Consider the following 11,040-nt stretch of genomic DNA (forward strand, 5'->3'; position numbering starts at 1 on the left):
CGAATCCAATTCAGCCCTGTCGGGAATTTCATAACGGCTCTGCGCGTTTTTCTCCACGAATTATCCTCTGCGCGCCCCTGACAGTGACATGAGCACGCACAATAATAGTGTATGCCGCGGTTGTCTGGCAGAAGGAGATCACAGGCCAGTGCAATAACCTCTTCCTCGTCGAAGAAGCCAACGATCATTGATTTATCGTGGCCAAAAGCACTGTCCTCTGCTGTATATTGTCTGGATTGTCGGTTTGGCGCCCCTTCTCTTCTGCTTTGAGAGCGGCTTGTGTATCTCTCTGGACCTCCAGGATCAAGATTTCTTATTTAACCGAATGTGTCTTGGCTGCCAGGGCACTCAGGGTTTGTGAAGAAGACCGTTGGGCCCGACGACAGGGATCTGAAGTGGCCCGTATCCTTCACCGACTATTGTCTCAGCTGCGAGTGTAGAGGGGAATGAGTCCCACCGCTTGCTACATATGCAAAGAGACTAAAAGGACTATGGCGCGTGCATATCATGTTTCACAAGTCCCTGGTGATAGACGACGTCTTAACGCTTCGTCTACCAAACTTGAACCAGAAGATGCTCCTGGCGCAGTCATGCTTGTTTGTATGCAGCACAAGACCTGTTATGCACCAAGGCATTCATAAACAACTATACTGTTTTCTGCTCAAACCTGGCGGATTGATTCTTTCAGACAGACAGAGCCTCCCTCTTAGGCAGGATCAAGAGGAATCTCTCAAGTTACATATGGGAAATGCACTCAAAACGAAGGAAATTCAAGTCAGCATTTATTCACATATGCTCGTAGGCACTTTGATTCACCATAATCCAATTCAAAGCTGTGTCACATACCTACCTCCCGATGATATACCTGCGTCAATTGTCTACCTGCTGATATGAATTGGCGCAACTTCCATCAGCTCGAAACTCGCCTATATTTCGACAGATTAGTCCAGACTCGCAGACTTCAACCCCCACCGTCCCTAGGTTTGACGGCCTCCAAGCGCCACGCGAGCCATGCAGCCTGATGAAGACAGTGCCATATCAGTATCGTGAGGACTGTAACTTCTTTACCTCCAGCAACGGTAATCCCGTCGATCTTACGCCTGGTATTCGCATTCAATACATTTGCGCAAAGCGGCAATGGCAGGTCGACGTAGTCATCGATATCTCTGAGAAGGGAACGGGCCTTACAGTTTCCGCTTTCCGAAGTCCAGCATGAACAGCGTGCTGCGCAAGGCGTGAATGTTTAGTCGCTAGGGCGTCCTTGAACGTGGGAAGAGGTGGCCTCATGAGTTTAATCATGGCAGAGTCTCATCGTGAAATCTTCAAGCTGGTCCACGACCTCAATACACATGGCTGGTTTGATTGGGCTTACGTACAACTGGCATCACATTTTTATATGCCGTGTATTTGAGATAGCCTCCCTGAATATATATCATGTTTCCCATCCTGCGCGGGTGCAAGCCGCCCAATCACCAACTATACAGCCAACCCCAATCATGCCGATGTGTCAAACTGGGTCCTCGGCCATATATCATACCTTCCACAGCGCTTGGTGCCTTAATACGGTAGCGCAATGGTCATGCTGGTTAAAACAACGGCAATCACTGTGATGGAGGTGCTATGCATCGATTTTGTCATGGGATTGCCTGAGAGCTGGCTGCAACGCCGCCCTTATATACACGGGAAATTTTCCAAATTTTTGCGTAGAGTTCTGGTACGTGAAGACTGGGACGCAGAGCAGTGAGCTGACATGGTATTAGCATCGCCAGGAGGTTTCTAAAACAAGGTCTTCGGGCTATCAACAATATATTCGCGGAACCCACGGCCTCGATACCCGTAAATGCATGGTAAATGGTGGACTACCTTGCCTACTTGTGACGTCTATGCTTCCATGGCTGTCTGAGGTTGCTGAGGTACTTCTTCCTTCCTTGCACAACGAGATCAACGAGAATATGTCTTGATCTAGGCTGGCGAATCTTGAAAGGGAATTCCGGTCGTCAACAATAGGTACTGATATCTGCCATAAATCCGGTTGTTTCTGATATAAATTATCGTGACCAGCCGCAATTTGTTATGTAAGTAGTCTATTGGATTTTCTGATCAATGCTAGTAGCTAACAGTAAATACAGCGAAGATTCAGACAAAGAAGACCAGATCAAAAAGGAGACTATCTCGTCCGTTCGTAAGGATTCGGTTGTTACTAGTAACGCCGACGACGAGCCTGAAGAGTTGCATAACTATGACAAAGTCGAGGAGACACTAGAAGATACCGAAGACTCGGAGGAGTGGAATGAGAAAGAGCTGCAAAAGCATACCCTGTAAGTACATGTTGCTTCTAAATGCTTCTGTTATAGCTACTAATTTTTAATTTTAAGTAGTCCTTGTTCCGCCTGCCACCATGGGACCTGTGCGTCCAAGCGGTTCATTGCGAGCCGGCTGTCGCCAATGGCTGCAAGCTGTAAGTATTTAGTAGTATTTGATAGTATTCGGTAGTGTTTGTTTGATGCTAACACAATATAAGAACAAGCATGCGCAGCGTGCCAAGAGTACTAAGCACAAGAAGATCGCTGGGAAGTACCGGGAGAAGCATCTATCAGGAAGTTTTAGAAGCTTTTAGAATGAGGTCGTGCGACGGAGTTCCTTTCTCTCGACATCTGCCATTGACGGAAGGAGATGTGCGATGACTTTTACAGGACCCTCCTGTTTTGTTTCTGGTTTATGGGCCTGGTAGTCAGGTGGTAATCCGTTGTGTTCAATAACGTGGACCTTCCATGTCTCTGCAAGAATGCCAACAGCCCCTGGGACAGCGCTAGCCCAGTCAGTGGTACCCTACTTGAACTGGAGGTTGGTCTACTCGCTGCCACATACGGATGGAAGCAAGTCAAACTAAGTGAAATGCCGTCATCGGCTACGGAGCCATGCGTAAGATTTCAAACCGTTGGGCTGTGACATCGATGGGTTGATATCGCGATCTTGTTTGGGATTTTTGAAGCAGGACGGCGAATATACAGTTCACAGTCACTGCGGAGGAACTCCGCCGGTTGATGTCAGTATGTGATATCAAGCCTGGGCGTCTCGTCTGAATGCGCCTTCGTCGATAATGAAGGTAGCAGTGTCGTGCGGTGTGCTGTTTCATGACCTGCCTTGACTCGGGTTTCCTCGGGCGCCTCCGCGACAAGATAGCAGTAGACCCTATATCTGTGGTCTTCTGGAGCGTCTGCAGAAGAAGACAGTTCATATTTTACGTAGCTTGCGCCTTGACGATGGAGCTCTCGTCACGTTAGGATGGCGTTCGACATCTTTGCCTCCACAGGGTTCCACCGCGAGATATTCGAGTTAGTAACCAATATAGCAAGCAGCACATGCGAAGCTCAATGGCGGTGTATCTACAATTTATCGCACACTTCTATATACCTCGCGTGAAGCATGGCTACGCAAATACATACTTTTAGACTTGGAGCTTCTGTTGATCAGGAAAGTGCCAGTTTCTTCGGACGGACTGTAGCGACACAGACTGTGAGGTCTTGCAAGGGGCCAGACGCTTTGGTGGTATTATGATTCTGATAGCTGTGCAAGTACACCGGCTATGCTGGACCGAATACTAAATTTGTTGTTCCATTCTGCCTAATTTTTTATACCTATTTCACGAACCGAACAGGTGTCATCGGCTCCTTTGATTTCATTTAACATAACAGACATCTAAAATTTCCTCCAGGCGAGAATATCGCAATCGACGTCTCGAGATATGCCTAGTCAGTACGCAACGGATCGCTGATTTCATAATATGTCACCAATGTTCAAAGCGAATACCATCCATGAACATGAGAATCTATCTGGTCGATATCTAGGGCTTTGCCAATCGATGGGAGGAATTTGAACTGCTCTCTGAGGACCATGGTGCTCTCAGGAACAGCAGGGATCAAGAGAATCCCAGGGATAGTTACCCACAAGTCTAGAACTATGTATAGACAGCTTCACTGCGAACGCGTATGCTGTTGGCCTGAAGCATCTAGAGTATATCTTGAGGTGTCACACAGCGCAGCGCATGATAGCAGCAAGTATAGACCGAAGACAGTAATCTTCTTCTCACAACTGGTTGTAGCCCATGATCTGGGATGTATATTCCATGCATTCGGGCTTCAGTAGACCAAGAGTAATGCAAATATTGCCTGTTCATTGACTACTACCCTTACAGTGGGCGCGTCGCCCTCATTACAGTTTGCGTAGGACGGCATCGAGGAACACATCCAGACATGATGATTCGCAGCATCTGAATATCGATACATAGAGTGAATTGGGTCGATCCCATACAAGGTAGAAAAAATATGGCTTGTCAACTGCATCTACAAACATTGTGCAATGCCCGTGTATCAAACCCGCTGTTCCATATATATAGAGAGAGACGAAGCATCTACCCACGGAATCTGACCTAGAATACGCACACCCTGAATAGTCTCAACTCTGTAAACCATATCCCCACTCTAAAACAAGAAACAACGGCCAACCGCCCAAGATGCCTTGTGCCGAGCCTACTAGCGGACAAGTACACGGCATGTCTGGCAAATTACCCCCCGTACTCCGTATTACAGACCATACCTCCCAGCAACAGAATGCATCCATCTATTTCGAGACCGAAACCCCCGAGAAATCCCCAGCCCAGCACCTACACGGAAGTGTACTCGGCCGGGCGACACCGCATGCCCATCAGCCACTGCCACCGCCGCGATCTCCGCGCCTGACAACCGTCGATCGGGGGTTGTTGCCCGCACGGACCGCGATGGATCTGCAGTGCGACAGCGGCCCAAATCCCGGAAACCAGGACACCCCCCCCTGAGAGCCTAACGAAGCGGGTTCGTCTGGCAGCCGGGCAGGATCGCCGGGTGATTGGGCGGAGGAGGTACCCGTTGGGGGGAGTCCGATGGCCTGCAGATGCCAACGCCAATGCCACCAGTCGTGTCCTGTATTTTACTGCGTAGTTACAGACTTGGGTACCTAGTAGACGGGATCGTCATAAGGCGACGGGCGGGGCGGGGGGTTTGATCCTGTTCGCCCTAGACCGCGGACTTGACTTGCCGGATTGGGCTGATTTGAAGCGGACGGTGGCGAAATGTGCGTAGAGGAGAGAGGAGAGGCGTCTGACGTGGTAGACTAGACGAGACGAGACGGCTTGGTATGTATCTGTCTATTGCCGTTTTGGATGGTGCATACATGGCTAGCGTCGTGCCAGACGACGGAGCCAGTCGTTGCCCTGGGGAGATATTCCAGGGAAGGACTGAGCGTGCATGCGTGGGCGGTATTATTGAGCGGCGTACGGTCCGGTATCAAGGGAATGCATGCATGCAAGATGGAATCGCAGCTGTACGGAGTGTGGCTGGTGAGCGGAGGGCTCGGAACTCGTGGAAGTGTTTTCCTTACCGCTCTCTGGCACCTTGCAGCTGGTTCACTGCTATCCAGGTTTGCGACTATGCCTAATGTAGGGGGGCAACGGGTTTATTCGGTGTTCCAGGGCTCCAGCCACAGCAGTTAGTACTACCTAGTATTGATGATCTGCCGTTGACAGTTCGTCCGATCGAGGGCTGACAGTGATAGATCGATCGGTATACAAGGCATACCTTAGGTAGTAGATAGGCACTGTTCAGGATTATTCAAGTCTGAAGACTGGTAGTAGTGTCATAATGATCCGCGTTCTCGATATTATCCACGATGCGTCTATTCAGATGACAGGAAGCTCATCTGCAGCTCCATCATACCCCGGTTACTCCGTATCATAGTACGGTACTTATTACTCTACAAAAAGGAAAGCATTGCGAGGCTGTCACGGCATTCCGCATGGGGAATACCAGGATGTGAAGGATGCGGCCGCATTCTCATGCGTTGGCGTCTGTATGTATGCATGTATGTACTTTGTGCCATCCATCCCTTTGATCTAAACGCCAGACGTATGGAGTAAGGGCTGGCATCTCTTTTCCCAGGAATGCCACCAGCACAAGCCACACGTTCCTTTCTTTTTTCCTTACTATACATATACAGTACAAATTACACCGCCATGTGATAGATACAAGTACTACATTACTACATCGGGGATCCGCGATCAGACCCGATTGTCTTTCGCACCCTTGCCTAGCCACCCCGTGCTTGGTGCATCGCATCGGCCTCCAGATGCCCTCGTCGTTGCTGTGGCGCAGGCGAGCAGCATTCCTGCGATCGCATCCTCCATGATTCAGTCGCCCACACCCCCGGTGGCGCGTCATGACTCCCGCCGGCGGCGTTAAGCTTGTGCCACTGACATCAAGCCCGGCGAACACGTCCAAACCCTAGGTAGTACAAGTAGACACCACCTAGTTAGCAAACAAAGAAACAACAACCGCAAACAGCCACAGACAGCCACAGCTAAGGCTTCGGCCTCTACTCCCTGCATAGCATATCGGGCTTCCCCAAAGCTTACCTAGGAACCGGATCCCCGGGCGGGACACTCGATCGGCATGCGCCGGACATACTTTTGGCAGTGAGATCGGACGGGACGCCACCCCCTTTTGACAGGGTGTCATGGTCTGAGGCTGTCGTTGGAGATACTCTTTCTGTTGTCGGTACGCTCGGTAGATGGCGGTGCGCGTCTCGGCATCGACCATCTACCCACTGCCGACCCGACATCCGGGGACCAAACACACCGTCGCAATTGCAAACCTTTGACGGCTGTCATCTGGCTCTACCTTATCCAGGACGAGTCGAGTCAGTCGGACCAGCGGATGGGTTGGGTGGGCCGCTACACGCACACGCTCAATCTTACGTCCGCAGGGTCGGCCACGCATTGCCTCTGCTGGATTCCGATCGCAATGCCCGCCCGTACCGTGGGTCGATCGGAACAGATACCGTAACGGGGGAATGCGATCTTGCATTCCGTGGTAGGAATGAAAGTATACTCCGGGGCGTATAGTTGAACGTTAACGGTCTAGTTGGCATGTCACGTTATGCGTACTTTTAATGTACATGGAAAAACTATGCTTGATCCCGTAGCCACCCATCGCCAAACAAAAAAACAAAGTCGAGGGGGAAGAAAAAAGTAAAAAGATTTAGCGGTGAATCGAGATGGAATCCACTAACACCAGAAATGCATCTCATGTATCGATGAAGAACAATGCCCAAGGAAATCGTGATGGCGGAACAAGTCCCGGCCACCCCACGCTTATCATCATGCCAGATTGATCCCATGCAAAGCGATTAGAAAATGGTAAGGGGTTCGAAACGGTCTGGGCGATCTTAAACGCAGAGAAAGTAAAAATGTAAAACGCAAGGAGATTCGTCAGCCAGAGGCCGGTCGTGTCGAGTCCGGGCGGTCGTAGCCCTCAAGGCCGGGAGGCGAGTTGATGCGGCGAAGGCATCGACTCAGACGTCTGGTCCACGTCGCTAAACGGCGACTGGCGTTGCGCGTCGAGGTCGGCACCGCCGTTGCGCATCTGGTTCCGCAGCGCCGGCAGCTGGCGCCGTCTCGCATTGATGAACCAATTACTGATCTACAGCCTTGTTAGCCTGATTCACGTCAATTGCCCTCCCTCACTCGCGCAGAACTCACCTGGCTGATCGTCAGACCCGTGCGCGTCATGAACATCTGCTTGTCCTCCTCGCTGGGGTAGGGGTGGTCGAGATGCTCGTGGAACCAGGCGCGGAGAATATCGGTGACCGGCTTGGGGAGGTTGCCGCGGCGCCGCTTATTCTTCGAATCGGCCGCGTCCCCCATGATGCCAAAGTTCGACTGCTGCGCAGGGGACAGCTGCTCGCCGCCGTCGCTGGGGTACGCCATGCCCGGGTAGGGAAAGGGCGCCTGGTTGTGCATGACGGCCGGACCGCCGTTGGCCGCATACGCCTCGGCCGCTCGTCGATCGGCCAGCGGGCCCGCCGCGTAGCCGTGGGCGCTGCGAAAGTCCGGGGCCGGGAACGAGTCGGGGCGAGCGATGCCTCGCGCGTCGGGGAATGGGGCGGTCGAGGCAGCGCCCATGCTGCGGTCCGGGAGAGACTGCAGGTCGCGAATGGGCGGCAGGATCGGGCTGGGGCCGCGGGAGGCGAAGCGGGGATTGGAATTGGGGGTCTGCGGCGCGTTCGCCGGCAGCCTCGGGGGCGCTTCCCCCAAGGGTAGCTTGGGGGCTGAAGAATGCGGCATGCGATGGGGGGTTGAGGTCAGGTCATGGTGGGCGGACCCAGGCCGATCCCGCGCATTCTGGCGCGACATGAAGTAGGAGGTGGATTCGATCTCATCGTGCAGATGCGGTGGTAGTAACTGGAGAGGTCAATATCGAGAGTCCTGTAGTCCAGAGTTGGTTGCGGTTGGGAGTTACCTCGCGGAATGAGGGCAGGGCCTGGGTGTGATCGGCTGGGAGGCCACTTGCGTATGAAATCGCCATTTTTTCCGAAGGCTCGCCCAGTTCGCGGTACTGGGACATAGACAAAGACCGAGAGTTGAGAGTGATGAGACAGCCGCCTGCGGCTAGGAGAGCAGGAGTTGGATGGAGGATTAGAGTGTATAAGGAGTATAGTAGAGGGGTATAGATGAGATAGCTGAGAGGAGGGATGGTAGTAGGGGAATGGATAGGAGAGATATAGTTGATCGAGTAGGAGAGGAGAGAAGGTAAGTAAGTAGAGATTAGCTGAGAGGAAGAAGAGATACTAAAGAGTAAAGTAGAGATAATAGGAATAAGAAGAGGGATAAGTACCTTAAGTGCTTGACACGATGACGCTGGATGGATGGATGGAGCCCCGGCGAGCTGATCCAAGGTTATGCAAGGCAGGGAGAGAACCAGCGCAACAATTGGATCGGGCAGTGGGGCAGATCGATTTTCTTTTTTATTTATTGTATTCTTAAACTTTTGATTTGATTTTTCAGTTTTATTCTTTCATTTATTATTATTTATTCGGATTTATTATATTATTATCTTTGTTTTGTGTAATACCGTTTCGGGATTTAACCTTCTACATCCGTCTATCCATAATCCTATTCTTTATTCATTATTTCATTCATTGTTCTTTATTTTTATCTTTATTTTTATTCTTTATTCGAGACCATTATATTATTCATCTATAGTAACGACCCTACTTCATCTACAAGTATATACCATACTACTCATCTACTCTCCTCCGTCTCCCTCTGATGGCAACGACGATCGTGGTGGTGTGGATCAGGAGCCACAAACTACCTTCGGCCGTCACTTACTCGTCGATACAGCCATGGCGGATTTAGCGGAGCCTTACTACGGAGTACCTAGGTCTGATCCTGATTCTGTCCTCGCCCTAACATCTCCTTAAGGTTGTTTGACACATGGCCAGTCTGTTCCACTCGTAGTACTATCAGCCCTCAACCCAATCCTCGCCTCTCGTCTCGTCCTGTCGTATCTACTCCGTATGCATCCCCTGGTCCTACGCCTCTATCCCAGATACAGCTACCCGGAATCCCTCCCCAAATGTAACCCGCGTACGAAAATAGCGGTATCCATGCACAGAATGTAGGCAGGAGTAAACTTCTCGATGAATGTACGTGTGTATGTATGTATGTATGTATGTATGTGTGAGATCCCTTAGATTCCTTCCTCCCCGTCTTAATTTCCGAACGAAGAAAAACAAACCAACCCAAAACCCGGCTGCCACCTCCAGCCGTAATTTTTTCCTAGCTCATCATGACTCGAGCTGGCGTAAATCCCCACGGAGCCAGGGCTCCGTACAGACCAGACCATCAGGCATCAAGTCCCCGCCTTTCCCCTTTAGGAGATTCCCATATCGTCGGCTTCAGCGTTCCAGAAAGGGATGACGATGATGAGGATGGCCCATTTCTCCGTCCGGGGCGGCAGAGCTGACGAGCGTTCGCCACCGCGCTGAAACTCTCCTTTTCTCTCGCGGAGCCAGACGAGGGGCGTTCCAGAAACAAGCTAGTCCTTCTGGTCTGGTCCCTCTTTTCAAACACGAGGGCTAGTCTGTTTGATACGCCGGGCTAGTGTTGGAGATCTTCTGATCTTCTCCAGTCCGCGGCAGCCTCTACGACGGTGGCGGGTGCGCCTCCGGGACATCCTGACTTTTGGTCGTCGCATGGGGTTGATTAATTAGTACTATTTACAGTACTTCCTCTATCCGGTGGGGGGGTTTGACATCGACCTGGAAATAATATATTCTAACTCCTGTCGGCTGTCTGAGTCGCGGAAAAGGCTTCCAGCGGGGAGGGCAGGCCGGCATCAAGGAGGCCCAATCAATGATAATGCTCGGCATCGATGCACGCCAGAAGCCAGGCAGTAGTAGTTAGTAGTACTATAGGACTTAGGTCGGGAGGGAAGGGGTTGCGGGCGTGCCCTACCGGCCCCAGGATTGCTGCGGCCGGCAGCAAGGATGGGGTGGGAAACCTACCCAGACAGGTTTGGCTTGCAGGCTTTCTGCTCCGGACCGTTCCTGTACGAGGTCAAGTCAGGCTAGGTCGGCCCCGGCCTGAAAGACGGTTAGGGCAGGGACTTCGCGCAAGGACGAAAGGCGGCCTTTTGTTGGTTTGGGGGAGATTGGGGATGGGGGGATTGGGAGAATTGCGAATGTAGAACCAATCAGTTGGCTCAATTCGGATCGATTTTGTCTCTGTGCAAATAATAGAAGCGGAAAATAAATCAAATAGACAATAAACAGCATGTGACGAATTTTCTAGAGTAACTGGACATTTCAATACAACTACGAGGAGATCGCCGGGTCCCTCGCTCGGGCTGGGTCCACCGCTGGGCATGTCAGAAGGACGCGGAGACCAACTCAAGCAGATAGTTAGTGCGAGACCGTCAATCACTATCGCCACCGGCCATTGCCAGTGTTCCAGCGTCTGGGTGCGGTGGATCGGTGATTAGAATGGTGAATCTGAATCCCGACGGCTTTTGCTGCATCCGCGCCTTTCCTGCTGCATGGTGATATAGTTGGCATGTCTGATCGAGATCCGTCACATCAACGGGCTTGACAGACGGGTGTGACAGCCAGCCAGCACTACAGAAGAAGAAAAAAAAAGGGGGGGGAGGGGGATGGTGGTGGTGTGTG

The 11,040-nt window shown here is 51.5% G+C and overlaps 3 protein-coding genes across 3 annotated transcripts; 2 read left to right on the forward strand and 1 right to left on the reverse strand.

The window, feature by feature from the left end:
* Positions 1 to 1,573: 1,573 nt before the first annotated feature.
* Positions 1,574 to 2,553, forward strand: ATEG_00726 (uncharacterized protein; the record flags this gene model as incomplete). The annotated part of the gene is made up of 5 exons (XM_001210812.1): positions 1,574 to 1,714; positions 1,761 to 1,897; positions 2,130 to 2,318; positions 2,379 to 2,458; positions 2,528 to 2,553. The coding sequence occupies 5 exons, from the start codon at positions 1,574 to 1,576 to the stop codon at positions 2,551 to 2,553; spliced, it is 573 nt and encodes a 190-aa protein (XP_001210812.1).
* A 1,960-nt stretch (positions 2,554 to 4,513) lies between these two features.
* Positions 4,514 to 6,272, forward strand: ATEG_00727 (uncharacterized protein; the record flags this gene model as incomplete). The annotated part of the gene is made up of 5 exons (XM_001210813.1): positions 4,514 to 4,675; positions 4,983 to 5,109; positions 5,217 to 5,454; positions 5,798 to 5,895; positions 6,031 to 6,272. 5 exons carry the CDS (start codon positions 4,514 to 4,516, stop codon positions 6,270 to 6,272), a joined length of 867 nt encoding a protein of 288 aa, XP_001210813.1.
* A 1,071-nt stretch (positions 6,273 to 7,343) lies between these two features.
* Positions 7,344 to 8,396, reverse strand: ATEG_00728 (homeobox domain-containing protein; the record flags this gene model as incomplete). Its single annotated transcript, XM_001210814.1, has 3 exons — positions 7,344 to 7,511; positions 7,571 to 8,272; positions 8,331 to 8,396. The coding sequence occupies 3 exons, from the start codon at positions 8,394 to 8,396 to the stop codon at positions 7,344 to 7,346; spliced, it is 936 nt and encodes a 311-aa protein (XP_001210814.1).
* Between the last annotated feature and the right edge of the window lie 2,644 nt (positions 8,397 to 11,040).

The sequence above is a fragment of the Aspergillus terreus genome, genomic scaffold, assembly GCF_000149615.1.
Source record: "Aspergillus terreus NIH2624 scaffold_1 genomic scaffold, whole genome shotgun sequence".
NCBI classification, from domain to species: domain Eukaryota; kingdom Fungi; phylum Ascomycota; class Eurotiomycetes; order Eurotiales; family Aspergillaceae; genus Aspergillus; species Aspergillus terreus.